Genomic DNA, 21,881 nt, shown 5'->3' with positions numbered 1-21,881 from the left:
TGCTCCTAGCGAGGAGATCTAGCTTTGTGATTTTGACAGGGCTAAAGGGATCAAGGGATATGGGGAAGAAGGGGGGGGGGGGAGATCAGGATATTGAATTTGATGATCAGCCATGATCAAAGTGAATGGTGGAGCAGGCTCGAAGGGCCGAATGGCCTATTCCTGCTTCTAGTTTCTATGTTTCTTTGAAGCATTTCAACTCTTAGCTGATGCTGCTTTCCCTCACAAAAATGGATTTAAAAGCATAATCTGCATTGGCTGGAAGGTGCTTCATATTAGAAATGCAACCTGCCTCAGTTGAGTGACCCTGTTACATACTAACAGCCATGATGCATATTTCCATTCTAATTCCAATTAACGGGGTTGGAATGTGTGTTTGGAAGCTCAAGAACCAAGAGGTCACTTCATAGAATCCCTACAGTGCAGAAGGAGGCCACTCGGCCCACCAACCACAATCCCACCCAGGACTTATCCCCGTAACCCCACTTATTTACCCTGCTAATGCCCTGACGTAAGGGGCAATTTAGCATGGCCAATCTACCTAACCCACATATCTTTGGACTGTGGGAGGAAACCGGAGCATCCGGAGGAAACCCACACAGACACGGGGAGAATGTCTGTGCGGAGTTTGCAGTCACCCAAGCCAGGAATCGAACCTGGGTCCCTGGCGCTGTGAGGCACCAGTGCTAACCACTGCGCCACCGTGCCATCCCCAATGTTTGCTAGGTTGAGAATCCTTTGTGCTTAAAAAATTAGTGGATGGAATTAAGTTTTCAACGTTTTATATAAAATAAAAGCAATGTGTAGAATTACAGAACATTTCTTGATCAACATGCGTTTTGAAAGCAACCGATTCTTTTGTGTTTAATATTTTTGGCGATCTTTCTAATTTTGGCTTCAAGCTCAAGATAATTCCCTCACGCTGCTGCTGTGAATTTTCCTGCTCCGCCCGGCATGGGAATCGGAGCGGACAAGGGAGCGGACCATGGAAAGGTCTGTTGACCTCGGGTGGGATTTTCCAGTTTCGGGGCGAGTGCAGCTGGAACATTCCGCCCCCTGAGTGGGATGGAGAGCTCACTGCCCCACTGGGGCTGCCGTCTTGTTTCTGCAAACAGTTGGTGAAAAAGGAATAGGGAGGCGCACTCAAAGCGTTAACTCCAGTGTGGAAGGACAAGGCGATTGTACCTTTACTCATGTACTCGGTGACGATGTAGATTGGCTCTTCGGAGACGACGGCGTAGAGCTGCACCAACTTGTCATGTCGCAGCTTCTTCATGATCTGAGCTTCTTCAAGGAAGGATTCTGGAGACATGGTGCCCGGTTTCAGAGTCTTCACGGCAACTTTCGTGGCCCCATTCCAAGTCCCTGCGCCCAAGCCACAAAAGAAACCAAAAAGAAAGAGGTTCAATTTACACAAATTCAAAACCATTAAAGGAAATGAAATGACAACAAGCTGGTGACGAAAGCAAAAAAAAAACTAAGTTCCTAATAAATGGTTTGGTTAGTTCTTCGAGTTCCATGCGACAGGCCAATTATTTTGCTCACACATTGGCTTTGAGAGGAATTTTTCAGCCAGACTTTACACGCCTTGTCACTAACTTAGGCGACTGATTATTAGCAAACACATGCAATATCCGAGCGAGGCGTACGCTACTTTAAGATAGGCTTGGTAGTAAAACTGATGTAGAAGCCACGTTAAGCTAAAGTGACATGCTGTTAAATGACATGTTGAACACATCATGCAGTTTTGATGATACCATCCCATTAGCACCCAAATTCCAAATTTGATTTGAATGTTGGGATGTAGCTGGGCCGCACTAACAACATAACTGGAGACAGCAAAGTGTTAACTTGCCTGTTCTGATGCATATAACACTTCCAAGTGATGGAATGTCCTCTGGGTTCTACAATGGCGTGTAGTACGCACATGGAGAGAGGCTAACACCTTGGTAAATGGGAAAATTTGGTCTCATCAGGGATACACAGTACAGATACGGTAGAGTGATATTGGGGCATAAATTGTGAAGCCGAGTTGTTGGAAAGGTGGTGACGTAGTGGTATTGTCACTTGAGTACTAATCCAGAGACCTAGGGGACCCGGATTCGAATCCCACTATCGGCAGAAGGTGAAATTTGTATTCAATAGAAATTATCTATTGGAATTAAAAGTCTATCTGCAATTAAAAGTCTAATGCAGATTCTCTTAAAAGCCTTCCTTACCTGACACCAGACTCACAGCAAAAGTGGTTGACTTTTAACTGTTCCCTAAAATGGCCAAACAAGGCACTCAGTTGAGGGCATTTAGGGATTGACAACAAATGCTGGCCCAGCCAGCGACGCCCACATCCCAGAAATTAATAAAAACAGAGACTTGGCTTGAATCCCCCTAAGTTTTGAATGGAGAAGGGGTATTATCTATTACATGCTATTATTCAGATACCCTTTGACCTGTGGTTCAGCCAATAAAAAATGGCCGCTTATGCCATCACATGATTAGAGGCCGCACTCGGGCTTGTGGTGTGGCATGGGCCAGTTTGATATTTGGATCTCACAGGGGCAGTTTCAGCTTGGGTCCTTCAATTGCAAAATGACTGACAGGAGAAGACCTTCTTGTCTATCCAGCCCGTCCCACACAATCAGGAACACATCTGTATCTATACACTCCCTGCCCATCTGAAACCGAGGTTCAAAACAAGATGGTCCCCAGGGTAATCTGGGGGGGGGAAATAAAAGTCTGGGAAATTCCTCTCCGTGTTGCCTTGGACGCATGCACGTAATAGGCATTTGCACAGATGGATAATCTTCACAACTGCAAACCACAAGGCTTTCCTGAATAACAGGGTGGGATGGAGGCAATGCCATATGGAGCTGGCGGTTGCAGGCTGATTTCAGGATGTCACACCACATCTAAACAATTGGCAGGAGCGGTAAACCCATCTGCCAAGCAGAGCCTGGAAAATCCCGGCATCGGTTTGGAAACCTGAGTAATTCTACAGGGAACTGGACCTCCAGTCCTCAGCCTTGTAAAGGCCAACGGATCAGGAGTAGATCTTTCAGCCCCTCAAACCTGTTTCTCCGTTCAATTAGATAATGATTGGCACCTCCACACTCTTGTTTCCTTATTCCCTTAATACCTTTATGGAATAAAAATAGAATCCCTAAAGTGCAGAAGGAGGCCATTTGGCCCATCAAGTCTGGACTGGCTCTCTGAAAGAGCAGTTTATCCAGGCCCACACTCCTGCCCTATTCCTGTAACCCTGCGTATTTACTATGGCCAATCCATCTAGCCTATACATCTTTGGACACAAAGGGACAATTTATCATGGCCAATCCATCTAACCTATAAACCTTTGGATACAAATGGGCAATTTACCATGGCTAATCGACCTAACCTATACATCTTTGGACACGAAGGGGCAATTTACCTTGGCCAATCCACCTAGCCCATACATCTTTGGACACAAAGGGATAGTTTACCATGGCCAATCCATCTAACCTGCACATCTTTGGACTGTGGGAGAAAACTGGAGCACCCGGAGGAAACCCATGCAGACGGTCACCCAAGGCCGGAATCGAACCCGGGTCCCTGGCGCTGCGAGGCAGCAGTGCTAACCACTATGCCACCGAGCCGCCCAAATTGATGCCCAGCCTCAGCAGCATTTTGGACACGGGAGTTTGAGATTTCCGATATACTGTGTGCGGGAAGAAGTGTGTTCTGACAACACCTTTCAAAGGCCTAACTCGAACTAGGCCTCGTTGTTGCGGACTCCCAACTGAGGATGTTGGCATCTATTTGGGAGTGGGTTTGTTTGATTTAGAACAGTGTTCCTTGTAACGACCGCCCTTTGACATATGAGGCACAGTATGTTCCAGATTAAACATCAATGAAGTAATGTTACCTATCACTGCCCAGTTATACCGGGCACCTTTTGATTACTGGGCCGCCTTCTGTTTCTCAACGTTTGAGTGAATCTTTCAAATCAGATCTTAAGATTAGAGAAGGAAGCTTCTGAGCACCTTACCATACCACACTTCGGCGAAACATCCCTGACCAAGCTTTTTCTCCAGGATTAGGGAATTGCGTAAAATTTCCCAAGAATCTTTAGCTAATCCGACAGTTTGCGGTACCGTGTTAGTACACATCTCTGTTAGGTTATAGCACAAACCGTCAGCTGCCTCTATGGAGAATGGATGCAATGGGAACAGGATTTAAAATTCAAATGAAGCGCATGCAATCCCGAGGATGGAAGGTGAAGAATCAAAGTGCAGCTTGTTGTCGGGTCAAAGTAATTCCAGACCATCCCAATAGTTGCTTCCCTTTCTTTTAGAACAAGTGATCGAGACACACTTTCCACTCCGCTATCATCATTTTCAGATGAGACCATGTTCTCCTGCCAATGGCAGAATTGGTATCCGTCACTGGATAAATAGCCAATGGACCGCAGAAATCTTACCTGCCATTTACGCCACACTCCCACTGCAGCGAGGTTGGAGAATTTGGCGGCCAGCCAAATCTCCATTCACTGCGGCGGGACGGGAAAATCCCACTGGCGTGAACGGTGGCAAGACTCCAGCCAGGTATTTTTGAGTGAATTTATGACTGAGGTCGACCTAACGTGCACAGTGAACTCCTTCACGCCTTCCATCGCTCCTCGCGTGAACCGACAACATGCAACCCGCACTCCCCTCCCTCCCAGGCGTCTGGGCAGGGGAGGGGGGGGGGGGGGATGTTACACAGTAGCTCCAGTTTTCCTACCCATCCAGACTTCCCCAAACTGCCCATTTCCAAGCCTCTTGATTAACTGCAGAGATTCCCGGGGGATTTCCCACACGTCTTTGGTTTTCACGGAGAGGTCGGCAAGCCTCGGCATTCCCTTGTGGCAAGGGACCACCAGGCGACAGCAGAGACCCGCCGCTCGTTCTGCAGTGGGCCGAGGATGGGGTTGGCAGCGTCGGTGGCACACAGGCCGCAGAGGAAGAGAAGAGACAGAGAGAGAGAGAGAGAGAGGCAAGCGAATAAATCATACAGGCTTTCCGTCTCATTGACAAGAGCAAAATGGAACAAGATAATCTCATTGGCAAGCATCTGCAGCTCTGTTTCCATGACAATTCCATGACAATCAACAGGTCTGAGGAGTTTCGAACTCACTAAGACCAATTCTCACTCAGACCAATTGATAATGTAGTCTCAGTTTCTTCTTGAAACATGCAAGTAATTTATTCAAGTCAAAGGCATTAATTATTTCCTACACACAGTAACTTAAAGGGGGCAACTCAGGTTGCTTGGTTGGGGGGGGGGGGCGCAAGATTGTGGATTATGATGTACAATTTACCAAATCAGTTAACAAACAGTGAAAAAAAGATAAACACTGGAAAGATAATTGTGGGTAGGGTTGTATGGCCTCGCTCAACCCGAGACTGGAAAATCCCGCCCGAGGTCAAAGGACATTTCCATTATCTGCTCCTCACCCGCTCCCATTCCGTGGCGGGCGGGGCGGAAGAATCCCGGTGTGGAAGTCAAGTTGTATCGGAGTAGTGTGACAGGGCTCCCTCTGTAGGCCAGGTAAACAACTGCGGCCTATTAGAATTTCAAACAAGTTTTTCTAAAAGGCCATCTAGTGGGAGAAGGCTCTCCATGTCCTTTCAATTTATGGTTGGCTCGGTAAGAGAACAGGGAAGAGGTGGGGGAAAGAAAAATTATCAATATTGAAAGGCAGGAAAATGGAATTAGCCATGGGCGGCCGGCAGGGGGGGGGGGGGGGGGGGAGGAGAGAACCCTGGAGAGAGTGTGCCAGAGACAATGAGAACCGGCAACACCTCACAGGTGGTGGTAGGCCAAAGGCTTCATGCCCCAAAGATAGGGGCCACAGTTAGGAAAGGTGGCAAGTCACGGCCCGCCCAGTGAAACTGTTCCATCGAATCCATACAGTTTGAAAGATGCTATTCGGCCCATCAAATCTGCACCGACTCTCCGAAAGAACACCTTTACCCAGGACCACCCACATTTCCCCCCCCCCCCCACACATGCTCTCCCCATAACCCTGTACATTTACCCCACTAATCCCCCTAACCTATTGTCGGCCTTTCAAAGCTGTGGGCCCTCTCATTGGGGCAGCAGCCTCAGAAACTCACTCACCACCCTTAACATGAGGGCAAACATGGAGGGAGCCAACTAGGAGGTCACGCCCAGGAGTGGAAGTGCACGCTACAGGCCGGTGTGGGGTTAGGACCTGGAAAAATGGCTGGCTCGGATGTCTTCCCTATTTGAGCAGGAAGATGAACAAAAAGCTAACTTTACTGTGAATATGGTGAGTTCCATTCCAATTATTCTGTCAGAAAAATGTATAAAAAATGTAAAAATTCTCGTGAGGGTGCTGACACGAATTTACAAATAGAACATCCACTGAAGTTGATTATCTGGTGGATATCGTCAGGTGTGGGAGCTCGAGTTGATTTTCTCTGTCTTAACCTTTAGTAGTTTGTTCAAATGAGGGCACCCCATTGTACGTATGTAACGGCAAAGTAAGTCAGCTTGAGGGTAATAGAGAAAGCCTGCGCGACCAACAGGAGCTGCTAAATCAGTATGAAACCGGAGTGGTCCTGGCTTATACAACCACTCTGTGGCTGTGTAACTGAAGCAGCAGGAAGCAGGTAACATGTGAACAGAGAAGTTACTGCCGGCAGGTCGAAGCTGTTTGAAAACTGCCATTAAATCAGTAAGAGTAAGGAACATTGCGGGTATTAACAAAGGCAACAGACCTAATGCAAGACAGAGGAATGAGCTGCTCAAACACATACATAGGCTGGAATTTTACTGGCACGCCTGCCCAAGGCTCATAAGATCGCACCCGATGCCCATGGAGAATGCCGTTCTGCAAGCCTCGCCCGCCCCAAAATTGGGGTGGGCGTGCCGGTAAAATCAGGGCCACAGCATCCCACTTCTCAGTAAGTCTACTTACTGCCGAACATGTAGCCACTTGGTAGCCACATACCCCCAAAATTAAACCACAGAATAGAGAAAAACCTTCCCAAAAGCATCAATTTTGCACATGTAAATTTTGAATGAATTCAAAAGCACAATAAGCGCGGGAATTCTACCGGCCTCGCCCGCCACGGAATCGGAGCGGGCGAGGGGCGGACAATGAAAATGTCCGTTGAACTCGGGCGGGATTTTCCAGTCTCACTCGAGCAAGGCTGTAAAATCTCACCCCAGGCTCCTGTATTTATCACTCATTTTTACACTTGAAAAAGGTTTTGCATTTCTGATGAATGCCGTTGCATTTTTAAATAAATATGAATCGTTATTTGGTTGTGGAGAACTTGATAATTGCTGAAAAACAGACACATTTTGTCAAAGCTTTTTGTCTTTCACTCATCAGGACATTTCACAAGAATACCACATGTGAAAAGAACAAGTTTATACGTCGCGGGGCAGGAGTGCCGTCCACTTGTTGACCAATCACCACACTCTTCTCATGCAGTATAAATTGTTGTTCCCGTCACAGATTGGTACTCTTGTCATTTGTCCTGATGAGTGAAAGACAGAAAGCTTCGACATTAGGGGCAGGAGAAGGCCACTTGACCCATTGCTCCGCCCCTCAATCAGATTGCTGTTGAGCTGCTTGCCCCGAAACATGCCATGAACTCCTCATCTGGGCTGCCTTTGTCAATCTGATTTACCCAGTCTGCATGTAGATTAACATTCCCCCATGATTATTGCTGTACCTTTCTGACAAGCTCCTCGTATTTGCTCCTTTATATTATGCCCTGGTCACTGTGAGGAGGCCTGCACACCACTTCCTGACTTTATCATTGATCACCTGTAGCCAAACATCCTGCTTTCCAGACCTTGGGTTGTCCCTCTCTATTGTGTTAATACCATCGGGCCATTTTTTTTTTCAGCAATACTCAAGTTTTATTTATTTGTGTACGAAACACCTGATGCACAGAAGGGAATTTGAACACATTGTGTAGTGACCACGATTAGAGGTTGAAAATAAATGCTTACCTGCATAGTGCTGAACCAGCTGCTGCAGCGTTTCAAACTGGGCCCGGGTTGTTATATAATACCCACCATTATCCAGCTTGCGGATCTTATAGTGTTTAACATGGTCCCCTTTCGTATCATCCCAGTCTCGTATCGACAAAGAATAGGCACCTGGAAGCAGCAAATGATGTAGCGCCATGATTTAGTTCAGTAACGCACGTTGTCTCCCATAATTACAGGGACAGTCTGATCACAGAGAAAGGGCCCTCATACCCTTGGAGGACCAGGTCAATCTCTCTCTGGTCTGAGGGGAAAATTGACGGGGCTAAAGGTACCACTTTTCAGTTATTCAAATGACAGCACAGTGGTTAGCACTGCTGCCTCATAGCGCCAGGGACCTGGGTCACTGTCTGTGTGGAGTTTGCACGTTCTCCCCCATGTCTGCGTGGGTTTCCTCCGGGTGCCCTGGTTTCCTCCCACAGATGTGCGGGTTAGGTGGATTGGCCATGCTAAATTGCCCCTTAATGTGTCAGGGGGATTAGGAGGGTTACAGCAATAGGACCTGGGTGGGATTGTTGTTGGTGCAGGCTCGATGGGCCAAATGGCCTCCTCCTGCACTGTTGGTTCTATGACCTTATTCATTATTTTATTCTTTCTTTATAAGGGGGAGGCGATGGCCTAGTGGTGTTAATGCTAGACTATTAATCCAGAAACTCAGCTAATGTTCTGGGGACCCGGGTTCGAATCCCACCACAGCAGATGGTGGAATTTGAATTCAATAAAAAATATCTGGAATTAAGAATCTATTGATGACCATGAAACCATTGTCAATTGTTGGAAAAACCCGTCTGGTTCACTAATGTCCTTTAGGGAAGGAAATCTGCCGTCCTTACCTGATCTGGCCTACATGTGACTCCAGACCCATAGCAAGACTCTCAACTGTCCTCCAAGGGCAACTAGGGACGGGCAATAAATGCTGGCCAGCCAGCGACGCATATGTCCCACAAATGAATAAAATCATTTTAATAAATTCTTTCGTGGAATTATGGGTATGGCAAGGCCAGCATTTGTTGCCCATTCCTAAATGCCCTCAAGCATTTTGCTTTCAGAGGACATTTAAGAGTCAACCACATGGAATCACATGTAGGCCAGACCAGGTAAGGACAGCAGATTTCCTTCATTAATGAACCAGATGGGTTTTTACAACTATTGATGATGGCTTCCTGGTCATCATCTGGCCCAGGGTTTTACCAAATTCAAATTTCACCATCTGCCGTGGTGGGACTCGAACCCGGGTCCCCAAGAGCATTACCCTGGCTCTCTGGATTACTAGCCCAGCGACAAAACCACTACACCACTGCCTCCATTCATTTTGTGTCTTACGTTGCTGCCTTACACAAGCAGGTGAGTGCCTGATCCAAACACAGAGCTGCTCCCAAGGAGCACTTTAATCCTACCTCATAGCAATAATATATTAACAGCTTTATATGAACAATTTTTGTTTTGTTGTTGCAAGTTCTGATTGTTCAGTGCTCTGGAGATTTTAGCCATTTAGTCATGTTGCTCATTTCCTGGGCAGTCGATAGGCGACTGTTGTGGCAAATCTATCAGCCAAGTGTTGCGACATTATGCTTAGAGGTTAAAAGTGCAAGCACAGAGTGCCAAAAAAATGAAGCATTTCTATCAAAAGGCCAAGCAGCAGGGTTACCAAGGCTTTTGAATTTTTTGAATTCAGCCAATAAATTTGAATTAGGCACATAGATACCAAGAACCTATTAAATTTAAATCTGATGGTTTTGGCAACGTCGGACGAATCCTATTGTGGGAAATATTGATACGTCACCACAGGTATAAAAGAAGAGGGCAGTGGGACAAAGGGCAGAGAGCAACTGCTGCCTGCCACAGCTCATAGCTCTTAGCTCAAAGCCTCATCTAGATAACAAAGAAGACAGAAGAATCAACAGAGAAGGCCCAGAATATTCCGGAAGACACAAAACCTGGTTGCAATTTAGAGAGTGACTAAAATTCTATTTTTGTTAATGAGTGGGAATTATATTTATTGGAACAACATTCCACTAGAATCTTGTTTTACTGGGTTTGTTAATAGTTTAGTTAACTTGTTCACTGTTACTTAGATAAATAAATTGTTACTTGTTGATTTTAGAGAGAGTGTCAGGGAGTTATTTTTATTTAACCACTAAAAGTTGCTGAAGCGCAGATCGTACCAGTTCCCACTCCTTTTTACAGATTACAGGGCGAGGTACTTCTCTTTGAGTGGTTAGGTGTTAGTTCTCGGGGGGGGGGGGGGGGGGGGGGAGATCAAACTCTGTTTTATAACACAACTCATTAAAAGGTACACTATAGTGTCAATATGGGGTAAAATTATAACCGTGGCTTAACAACTATAACTTGTATTTATATAGCGCCTTTAACAATGAAACGTCCCAAGGTGCTTCACAGAGGAGCATTATAAATCACAGAATGACATTGAGGAGAGACTTGGCCAAACGTACAAAAGCTGAGTCAAACAGGTAGGTTTTAAGAGCGTCTTCCAAGGGGTTAGAGAGAGAGCGAAGTTTAAGGAGGGAATTCCGGAGCTCGGGGGCCTAGCTAGCTGAAATCATGGCTCCAATAATGCAGCGATTAAAACGGAGGCTTCTCAAATGGCCAGAATTGGAGGGGAGTATCTGAGGGCTGTGAGGCTGGAGGAGATCACAAGAGATAGGGAGGCACCAGGCCATGGAAACAAGGGTGAAAACTCTACACAGAATTGTTATGGCTGAGAAGGCAGCCATTTGGCCCATCATGTCTGCACCAGCTCTCCAATCGGGCAATTTAATAGGTGATGTGTATTGGCTTGCTTCAATCTCTCTCAGGTCTGGGGAAAATCAACAGGAATAAAGTTACACATCACAGTCTGTCAGCTTGGAGCAGCTGACAAGGACATGGTTTTATTCAGCACCTCACATCTCGAGGTAAGGTAGTATAAAGTTTATTTATTACTGTCACAAGTAGGCTTACATTAACACTGCAATGAAGTTACTGTGAAAATCCCCGAGGTGTTACTTAACTAGAAGCCAGTGTAGGTCAGGGAGCAAAGGGGTGTGACTTGGCCAGAAGTTTACTCTCTCGCTCTCTCTCTCTCCCCCAAACTCTGGCACCTCCTCCAGGAATTGGGGACTGGCACGGTAGGGGGATGTGAAATAGAATGGGATGGGCGGGGTGTGTTGTACCTATCATCTCCCAGCCTCTGCTGGTATTTCACCAGTGACGGGTTAGGTGCTGGGCAGCTTGCCCTTGGGGCAGGTGAGTCCCTTCAGTGGCCAATTAATCAAAGTTAAAGACCACCTCCTGCTGCTACTGGGATGTTACCAGTGGCAGGGAAGCCCATGCCATATGTCAAAACCACCAGGTAAACTCTAGTGGCTTGGCTGGGGCGAGGGGCTTGTGAGGAGGGAAAGGGAGGGGAGGGGAAGAGATGGGGGAGGGCGGGGAGGGCTCCTGTTTAGGCATAATGCCCCACAGAGGCCCCTGGAGAAGGGTCTCTCCTCCTCCACTTAGTTACCCTGGTCCTCCTGCACTGCTCCTGGTCCAGGGACTGCCTGCAGTCCCAGCAGTGACCACTGCTCCCGCTTGGCACTGCACGTCAGGCAATTAATAGCCTTGATGTGGAGATGCCGGCGTTGGACTGGGGTAAACACAGTAAGAAGTCTCACAACACCAGGTTAAAGTCCAACAGGTTTATTTGGTAGCACAAGCCACAAGCTTTCAGAGCGCTGCCCCTTCATCAGGTGAGTTGTGTTCACAAACAGGGTATATAAAGACACAAACTCAATTTACAAAATAATGGTTGGAATGCGAGTCTTTACAGGTAATCAAGTCTTAAAGGTACAGACAATGTGAGTGGAGAGAGGGCCTGTGCTTACCCCTTTCTCCACTCACATTGTCTGTACCTTTAAGACTTGATTACCTGTAAAGACTCGCATTCTAACCATTATTTTGTAAATTGAGTTTGTGTCTTTATATGCCCTGTTTGTGAACACAAGTCCTCACTCACCTGATGAAGGGGCAGCGCTCTGAAAGCTTGTGGCTTGTGCTACCAAATAAACCTGTTGGACTTTAACCTGGTGTTGAGAGACTTCTCACTGCAATTAATAGCCTGACAGCCGTAAAGTCAGATGGTGGCCTTGCCGGGACAGCAGAGTGGGGGAGGGGAGCTCCCTCCCATGACATTCCAGCTGGTGAGACTCTGTGTAAAGGGAGATCCTTGGTGTTAATAAAGGCGGCAGATGTCTGGATGATGTCCAGTTATTGGAGGGTGGGAAGGAGGAGGCTGGCTGGGAGAGGGTTAGGGTTTTCCCACCCCCCGAGCAGATGGATGGTGAGGGAAGGTTAGAAAGGGGAGCAGAACGGTACTTGAGGGGAGAGGACCGGTTATGAGTAAAAAAAAACTTAGCTGGGAGCCAGAAAGGGAGGATTGGCTTGTTGGCAGTGTAACAGGAGTGGGGTGAAAAGAGCAGGAGTGGGTGTCGGCAGGATGTACGAGGAGAGAAGAAAGGAGCGAGAGAAAGATGTGAGTTCAGGGCTGGGGTAAGCAGGAACCTTGCAGGAAGTTCAGCCCTGTGAGCAAGGGGAAGTTCAGCAAGTGGCAGCAGTCTGCTGTCAGTGATTTAACCACCAGAAAATTACAAACTCTGAAGATTTAGTCCCACACAAGAGTTAAAGAAACAATTCAGAATACTGCACCGATGTCAGTTTTGTTTTAACGAAGGTGAGTGAGGGTGTCTAAAGGAGAGGTTTTGAGACAAACGTTCACAGGGGATTTTCACAGTAACTTCATTGCAGCGTTAATGTAAGTCGACTTGTGACTAATAAATTTATATCCAGGAGCTCTGTACTTTCCACAGATAGATCTGTTACAGCTATAAGTATGTTTTTTTTCTTCTAATTCAGTCAAGGGTTTTTTGTTTGAAAGGAGAATAAAGGGAGGAAAATGATTCATCCAGCATCTCACGAATCACATAGTTTGGAGAGTATTTTTGCCTTTTGATTTGGGAGCCCAAATTCAGGGTTAAATTGGGGTTACGACTCTGCAGTGTGGAGAAAACAGTCATCTGACAGTGATTGTCCTCAAATTCAACCCTTTTCACCCGCGCCTGAAACCCAAGGGGGAACAGAACATTCCGGCAGTCTCCGGGGCGGGGGGGGGGGGGGGGCAATATCCTTACCTTTGGTGGTTTCACTTTCACGGATGAGGAAGGTTCCTCTTGGGTTACAGACAGACAGGAGTTGCCTCTCAGCCTCTTTGCGGCCAAGTTTACCAAAGTACCACCTGTGGGACAGAGAAGATTTGGTTAGAAGCACTGGGAACCACTGCGTACAGTCCAGCACATTATCCAGGCATTCAGAGGCTTTCATACACGGTCAAGGACAATCCCAGAATCCTCTGCTTCACCTGGGCCTCTGCCCCAAAACTCTGACCCCAAAACCATCCCTCCTCTGCCCCAAACCTCCACCCCCACTCCAAAACCTCTCCCCTACTCCAAAGCCCCTATCTCCACCCCCAACCCCCTATCTCTGCCCCCAAACTACGACTCTCACCAAACATTGGGTGGCATGGTGGCACAGTGGTTAGCACTGCGTGCCAACATCTGCTCCCCTCTGCCAATAATCGGAAACAAACTGTTCTGTGCCCCTCAATCCACACTCACGACACCCCATCAAAATCACCTCTGAATTTTGCTGAAGAAAAAACCTGTGTTGGCATGGTGACCTCCATTTTATTCACTACCTGTGTGCACATGTGCCTGTTCCTATTTGCCACGCGTTGCTTTGGTTCTGCATGGACAGGGGTGCATAGATTAAGGGAAGGGGCAGCAGGTTTAGGAGGGATTTGAGGAAATATATTTTCACCCAGAGGATGATGGGAATCTGAAACTCGTTGTCCGATGGGGTGGTAGAGGTGGAAACCCTCACAACATTTGAGAAGCATTTAGATGAGCACTTGCAACACCATAGAATAGAATCACAGAATCCTACAGTGCAGAAGGAGGCCATTTGGCCCATCGAGTCTGCACCGACCACATCCCACCCAGGCCCTATCCCCATAACTCCACTTATTTACCCTGCAAGTCCACTGACACTAAGGACAATTTAGCATGGCCAGTCAACCTAACCTGCACATCTTTGGACTGTGGGAGGAAACCGGAGCACCCGGAGGAAACCCAAGCAGACACGGGGAGAACGTGCAAACTCCACACAGACAGTAACCCAAGGCTGGAATTGAACCGGGTCCCTGGCACTGTGAGGCGACAAGGCTAACCACTGTGCCGCCCTTATGTCAACGTGCAGGCCAAACAGGTGGACAACTTACCTTCAGTGTAGTAAAACCTCCCAACATACCATAAATCCAACATCCCAGTTTAGGCCGTCCTCACGTGTGCGGAACTTGGCTATCAGTTTCTGCTCAGCGACTCTGTGCTGTCATGTGTCGTGAATGCAGCCTTGGAGAACGCGGCCTTCACGACACACGACAGCGCAGAGTCGCTGAGCAGAAACTGATAGCCAAGTTGGATTTATGTCACATTATCAGTAACCCCCACAGCTTGCCTCCTGGACTTGCAGGCTGTCCTGTCTGGAGACAATACACATCTCTTTAACCTGTGCTTAATGCTCCCTCCATCCACATTGTCTGTACCTTTAAGAACTGGCTGGCTGTAGGGATTCGCATTCTAATCAGTATTCTGTAACTTGATCTTTGTGTCTCTGTGCCCTGTTTGAGAGCACATTTCCACTCCATCTGACGAAGGAGCAGCGCTCCGAAAGCTTATGGTATTTGCTACCAAATAAACCTGTTGGACTTTAACCTGGTGTTGTGAGACTTCTTACTGTGTTCACCCCAGTCCAACGCCGGCATCTCCACGTCAGGTAGAGCCACAGGAGAGTAGAGTCTGGAAGGAGCCAGCACAAAGCCAGCACCCGTGCATGGCAGTACCTTGGTATTGTTAAGGGGATTACCAATAAATAGCTTATGGTCAACCATAGGACCTCCAGACCTTTTAGTGAGACACCAAACAACCTTTTCAACAGTCAGCAAGTCCAGGGCTTGGGGCCTAGACAGCTGAAAGGACCAATGGTGTAGCAATTAAAATTGGGATGGAGAAGAGGCCAGAATTGGACACGGGCAACACAAAGCTTTTATTGAGGTGTTTGTGAGATAGACTGAGAGGGGGAAAGCTCCCCGATGAAGGTTGGTGCAAATGAACTTTTAAAAAATTCATTTGTGGGACATGGGCGTCGCTGGCTGGCCAGCATTTATTGCCCATCCCTAGTTGCCCTTGGAGGGCAGTTGAAAGTCAACCACATGACATGTAGGCCAGACCGGGTAAGGACAGCAGATTTTCTTCCCTAAAGGACATCAGTGATGGGTTTTTCCGACAATTGATTCATGGTCATCAGTAGATTCTTAATTCCAGATTTTTTTAAATATTGAATTCAAATTCCACCATCTGCTGTGGCGGGATTCGAATCCAGGTCCCCAGAACATAAGCTGAGTTTCTGGATTAAAGTCTAGCGATAATACCACTAGGTCATCACCTCCCCTGTTCCAGCAGAGGGAGCTTCTTGGACACCAATGACAAACACAGTCAGAAGGAAAGGCAATGCAAGTGGCCAATCAAGGTTGGCACTGCAAATATTTGGACAGCGAGGCTGATTCATTATGCCCAGCCTTGGCAAGGGCATTAATTCTTTCCTGCCATTGCATCGCCATGTGTTGAATTGGCACCGAATGCACTGGCCATCTGCTGTTGTTCACCTTGCGAGCCCGCCTCCCTTTGCAGCTCCCTGCGCCTTACCTCCTCTCCCTCACGCTGGAAGGCTTCTGTTAATGATTCAGTGAAACTGTGCCTCATGCTGTACCTGACAGACATTCTTGTGGCGAGTTTCAGTTTTGTATCTCCCCTTTCAGTCCACTGCAGACCTCTTTAAAGTTTATTTATTAGTCACAGTAGGCTTACATTAACACTGCAATGAAGTTACTGTGAAAATCTAGTTGCCACACTCCAGCGCCTGTTAAACTGAGGGAGAATTTAGCATGGCCAATTCACATAACCTGCACATCTTTGAACTTTGGGACAGCACGATGGCATAGTGGTGAGTGGCACAGTGGTGAGTGCCACAGTGGTTAGCACAGCTGCCTCACAGCGCCAGGGACCTGAGATTGATTCTGGCCTTGGGTGACGGTGTGGAGTTGGCACATTCTCCTGGAGTCTCCGTGGGTTTCTTCCCACACTTCTAAAATGTGCAGGTTAGGTAGATTATGGGTTACAGGGTTCGGGCAAGAGTTGGGGGGAGGGGGGGTGGTGGTGTCGGCCTGGGTAGGTGCTGAGTCGGTGCAGACTCGATGGGCTGAATGGCACTGTAGGGATTCTATGGTTCTATTTTATGGCTCTAATGCCCCCCAGTGAAGCAGCTCCTGTTAACGGTATCCATGCTGTAATAAACACGCTGAAATGAAGCTGACCATAGGGTCACCGCTACCTCTTACTGAGCTGCTGCCAATCCCGCCCAAATATACTTACGGCCAGGATTTCGCCTTAGCTCAAAATTTCAGCTTTAGCATCAAGATTGGTCCAGTCCGAGTCAATGACAACCGCTGGACATTCGGGGCACTCAGCATAAGTTAGCAAGAGCTACAGAAAAATAAATGCGAGAGATACCTTCCTTGCTTTTCTGGTACCCCTAAACCGAACAGGGTCAATGCAACAAGACTTTTCACTGGAAAGACGGAGGCTGGTGGGAGACCTGATCGAGGTCGACAAGATTATGAGATGCAGTGACAGGGTGGATAGTCAGAGGCTTTTTCCCCAGGTGGAAGTGTCAATTACAAGGGGGGCACAGGTTCAAGGTGAGAGGGGGAAAGTTTAAGGGAGATGTACGGGGGGACGTTTTTCACGCAGAGAGTGGTGGGTGCCTGGAACGTGCTGCCAGAGGAGGTGGTGGAAGCAGACACATAGCAACATTTAAGAGGCATCTGAATGGATCCACGAATAGGGAGGGAATAGAGGGATACGGACCGAGTAAGGGCAGAAGGTTTTTTTTTAAGTTTAGTTAGGGTATCATGATTGGTATAGGCTTGGAGGGCCGAAGGGCCTGTTCCTGTGCTGTACTGTACCGTACCTTCCTTCTTAAGACCCCCTGTCGAAGGCCATTAGGGCAGCCCGTGCGTTCCGGCTGGACTCCCCGCAAACCAGGAAGGAGATTAAAAAGAAAATGTTCAGCTCTGATGTAGGGTGATCCAGAGTCGAAACGTTGGCTCTGTTCTCTCTCCACAGATGCTGTCGGGCCTGCTGAGAGTTTCCAGCATTTTCTGTTCTTTGTTTGCGTTAAATAAAATGTTATTTCTTTGAGGAGCTACAAACCAGAGGGAACCTAGGCAAGAGGCCAACAGAACCAGGAGGAGACTGGAGAGCATCGGAAGCAGGTATCTGGCCCTGGGCAGACCGCAGTGCCTTCTCCTTGGGTCTAGGTGGCCTCAGTTTGTCAGGCTGTCTGTGAGAAAGCCGGAGTTTGAGGGAGACTTGATGCCAGCAGTGGGTAGGCCCGAGGCCTCTGCATTTTAATGGCTGCTGCTGCCATCATTAAAATACTGGCAGGACATTCTGGCCTTAAAACAGTGAACGGTAATTAGTTTTTTTTTGCTGTGTGGCTGATATTCAATGTTTTCTTTGGGATTAATCCTATCCATTAATTTGATGAAGCAGAGTAAACAACACAGGAAAGTAGCAATATATTGGATCAGATAACTGAATTAGCAGCGGATTTAAGCACCGTGCAGCACTCGGAATCGATTTATTGCCTAAAACCAAGAGAGATGGAGGTGCGGACAACCTGACCACAAGATGGCTCCCTGCACCAGAATGGGAATGTTAGCTCTGGAACGTATCCATGTCGATGACGCTTCCTCATGATGCAAGCCCAGAACATGCGTGTTTTTGGATGCGCTGTTCCTAAAGGCTGTGAGTCACACAAACAAGCAGCAGGGAGGGTGAAATTTTGAATGCAGGGGAATCATCATTAGAGCGGCGCAGTGGTTAGCATTGCTGCCTCACAGCGTCAGGGACCCAGGTTCAATTCCGACCTCGGGTTTACCGTTTATTTATTAGTGTCACAAGCAGGCTTACATTAACACTGCAATGAAGCTCCTGTGAAAATCCCCTAGTCGCCACACTCTGGCGCCTATTCAGGTACACTGAGGGAGAATTTAGCACGGTCAATGCACCTACCCAGCACATCTTTCGGACTGTGGGAGGAAACCGGAGCATCTGGAGGAAACCCACGCAGACACGGGGTAAACGTGCAAACTCCACTCAGTGACTCAAGGCCGGAATTGAACCCGGGTCCCTGGTGCTGTGAGGCAGCAGTGCTAACCACTGTGCCACACTGTGGTGGAGTCTGCACATTCTCCTCATGTCTGCATGGGTTTCCTCTGGGTGCTCCGGTTTCTTCCAAAGAAGTGTTGGTTAGATTGATTTGGCCATGTTAAATTGGAAGTCTCACAACACCAGGTTAAAGTCTAAAAAGGTTTATTTGGTAGCACAAGCCACTAGTTTTCGGAGCGCTGCCTCTTCATCAGGTGAGCAGCGCTCCAAAAGCTAGTGGCTTGTGCTACCAAATAAAACTGTTGGACTTTAACCTGGTGCTGTGAGACTTCTCACTGTGTTTACCCCAGTCCAACACCGACATCTCCACATCATGTTAAATTGCCCCTTAGTGTCGGGGATCAGCAGGGTAAATACGTAGGGTTATGGGAATAGGGCCTGGGTGGGATTGTTGCCGGCGAAGGTTCGCTGGGCTGAATGGCCTCCTTCTGCACTGTATGATTCTATGATCTCTGCTCAGTTCTGCAACTTCAGCCGAGATTGTCACAAGAGTAGCGTGCCGGTTATCCGGAAAACAGCCAGGGACTTCGACCGAGTCTGTTACTCAACTGCACAGAACGGGCAGATCCAACCTCTTGGGAGATTTCCCAGTTGCAAGCCACGGAGGGGGGGGAGTGGATGTTCCACTGTCCCCGGGATGGTCACGCATTGTCCTCTCCCTCCGTACATAGTCGGCCTTAGAAGAGATTTGCAAGGATTCCCTTCGCCAACCGTGGAGCTGTTTTGCTATCTATAACTCGAGTGAAAAGTCTCTATTAAAACAATTGGCTTTTCACAGTCACTCGCAGTGCTGGAATAATCCAACCAAAGGCAGGTTCTTCCTCTCCAGTATTAGAGAGAGAGAGAGAGAGGGGGGGGGGGGGGGGGGGAGGGGGAGTGCTGGGAACTAGCACTGTCCAAAGTTGCACAAAACTGCAACGCGAATGACTGCTCCCTCACAGAAGTAGAATTGAATGGCTCAGGGACATACTCTGACAATGGTGGTGGAACCTAGTGTTCAGTGCACAGCCTCAGTGTAGCAGCTTGCTCTGGGTGTGCGTGTGTGAAGAAGCATTGGCAAGTAAAATAGAGGGAAACCCAAAGACTTTTATAAACTCATCAAGAGCAAGAGAATAGCAGAAAAGGGTTTATTCCAGGTGCTCCGGGTTCCTCCCACAGTCCAAATTTGTGCGGGTTGGGTGGACTGGCCATGCTAAATTGTCCCTTAGTGTCAGGGGGATTAGCTAGCGTAAATGCATGGGGTTATGGGAATAGGACCTGGGTGGGATTGTGGTCAGTGCAGACTCGATGGGCAGAATGGCCTCCTTCTGCACTGTAGGGTTTCTATGATTCTATGAAAAAGAAGAGTTGGCCCAATTAGTGACCCCACACATTTCCCATGGCCAATCCTCCGAATCTGCATATCTTTGGACCGTTGGATGAAACTGGAGCACCCGGAGGAAACCCGTGGAGAATGTGCAAACTCCACACAGACAGTGACCCAACCCGGGTCCCTGGCGCTGTGAGGCTGCAGTGCTAACCACTGTGCCACCCATGACCCAAGGACTTCATAGATCATAGAAGTCATAGAAGCCCTACAGTACAGAAAGAGGCCATTTGGCCCATCGAGTCTGCACCGACCACAATCCCACCCAAGCCCTACCCCCCTATCCCTACATATTTTACCCACTAATCCCTCTAACCCACGCATCTCAGGACACTAAGGGGCAATTTAAGCATGGTCAATCAACCTAACTTCCTCTATCCATGCAGGAGTGGTTGGAAAAGCACTTTGGGAATAAAAAACTTAAGCTTTCAATACAAACTCTTCCACCAGAGTGGTACTTTGTCTAATCCAAAGTGACTTCTGCAGTTCTCTATCCGCAGGCCCAAAGGACAGGAGTCGAGTCCCAGCTCCTTTGTGTTGTTCCTTTACTCTTTCTCCATGGCTGTATCATCTCCTCCCCGTTCCTTGGTTTTTCCTGTGCCTCTACCGTCAACAAACAGCAGCAGGAAAGATAGAGGCCAAGGTGACTGGGACCTTTGGGTTGCTATCGCCACTGCTGAACCCTCGGGATTGGAAATGCTGGACTGAAGTCCATTAATTTATGTGCAGCCATAACTTCTTGCTAATATGTTTTGCAGATGGCAGGACTGCAATTAAAATTTAGACTGGCGGTCATGTCTCCTGATCTCTCATTTCTGAACTCAGCGTGGGATTTTGGGTGACTTGGGGAAGGTGTAAAGTTATTTCTGCTGACATCGGCAAAAAGAGGACCTATCGGGGGAAAGAATTGCTTTGCAAGTGATGAATTGGGATCCAACAGTAATGATGCTGCAGTTTAAACTGAATTAATGGTGTGCAGTCCACTCGGGTTTTAGTTGACATTTATCACAGTTACCAGAAGCTGTACGAGGTTAATGGGGGTGGGAGATTCTGCCAGTGACCATCATATTTTACAAAGAGCGAGAATGAAGGAAGAGCTTTATTAACGCAAGCCATACCTTGAGATTTATTTGTAAATTTCAGCCCATCCGGCGTTGAAACACCTGTCCAGGCCTTTGTGACCACGGGACAGGAATGTCCCAATGTTGTCCTGGCCATAAGTTTCAGTTCATTCAAAGCTTTCCTATTCTGCACCCAATCCTGTATGGCCTGGCACACTCTTCCTCACTCGACTATGCTGCTGTCCACTCTATCAATGTCTACAATCATTGTGCTTCATTCACGCATTGTTTTATTTACCCCTCGCTATCCATGTAACCTCTTCTAAGCCCACAACCACCACAACACCCCCACCCCCAAGCTCTCAGCTTTCCTGGCTTCTGGCAGGCACACCACCCCCCTCCCAAATACACACACGCGCCACTCTGTGCCACTCATATCACCCACCTCCCAAACACACACACTACACTCTGTGCCACCCCCTCCCAAACACACACACTCCACTGTGTGCCACCCCCTCCCAAACACACACACTCCACTGTGTGCCACCCCCTCCCAAACACACACACTCCACTGTGTGCCACCCCCTCCCAAACACACACACTCCACTGTGTGCCACCCCCTCCCAATCACACACACACGCTCCACTCTGTGCCACTCACAACACCACCCCTTCAAAAATACACAGACCACTCTGTGCCACCCCCCCTCCAAACACACACACACACACTCCACTCTGTGCCACACCCCCCCACCCCCCCAAACACACACACACTCTGCCACTCAAACCACCCCCCCCCCTCAAAAACACACACACACACTTTGGTGATCTCCACTCTGGACTCCCACCTTAAATTCCTCTCCCTCTTTAAGACCCACCTTAAAACTCACTCCTTTGACCAAACTTTCAATCACTTCATCCTGTCCCGTCCCTCCTTGACAGGTGTTTTTGAACACACTGCAGCAAAGCACCCTGGGCTGATTTACTGGGATATAGTAGCTGTATTAAACACAGCTTACTGCTGATG

General features: G+C 48.0%; 1 protein-coding gene across 1 annotated transcript in view; it reads right to left on the bottom strand.

Moving 5' to 3' along the window:
• The window catches only part of LOC144493917 (tyrosine-protein kinase Fyn), a 70,565-nt gene that overhangs the window by 38,024 nt on the left and 10,660 nt on the right, over positions 1-21,881 (bottom strand). Inside the window, exons 3-6 of the mRNA XM_078213499.1 lie at positions 13,215-13,318; positions 8,008-8,157; positions 4,756-4,920; positions 1,186-1,365 (exon numbers count right to left, since the gene is read on the bottom strand). Of these exons, the coding sequence (XP_078069625.1) occupies positions 1,186-1,365; positions 4,756-4,920; positions 8,008-8,157; positions 13,215-13,318 (599 nt within the window). The remainder of the gene's footprint in view (positions 1-1,185; positions 1,366-4,755; positions 4,921-8,007; positions 8,158-13,214; positions 13,319-21,881) is intronic.

This window comes from Mustelus asterias, chromosome 5, assembly GCF_964213995.1.
Source record: "Mustelus asterias chromosome 5, sMusAst1.hap1.1, whole genome shotgun sequence".
Lineage (NCBI taxonomy): Eukaryota > Metazoa > Chordata > Chondrichthyes > Carcharhiniformes > Triakidae > Mustelus > Mustelus asterias.
The sequence above is the reverse complement of the archived record's forward strand: the minus strand, read 5'-3'. Positions and strand labels throughout refer to the sequence as shown.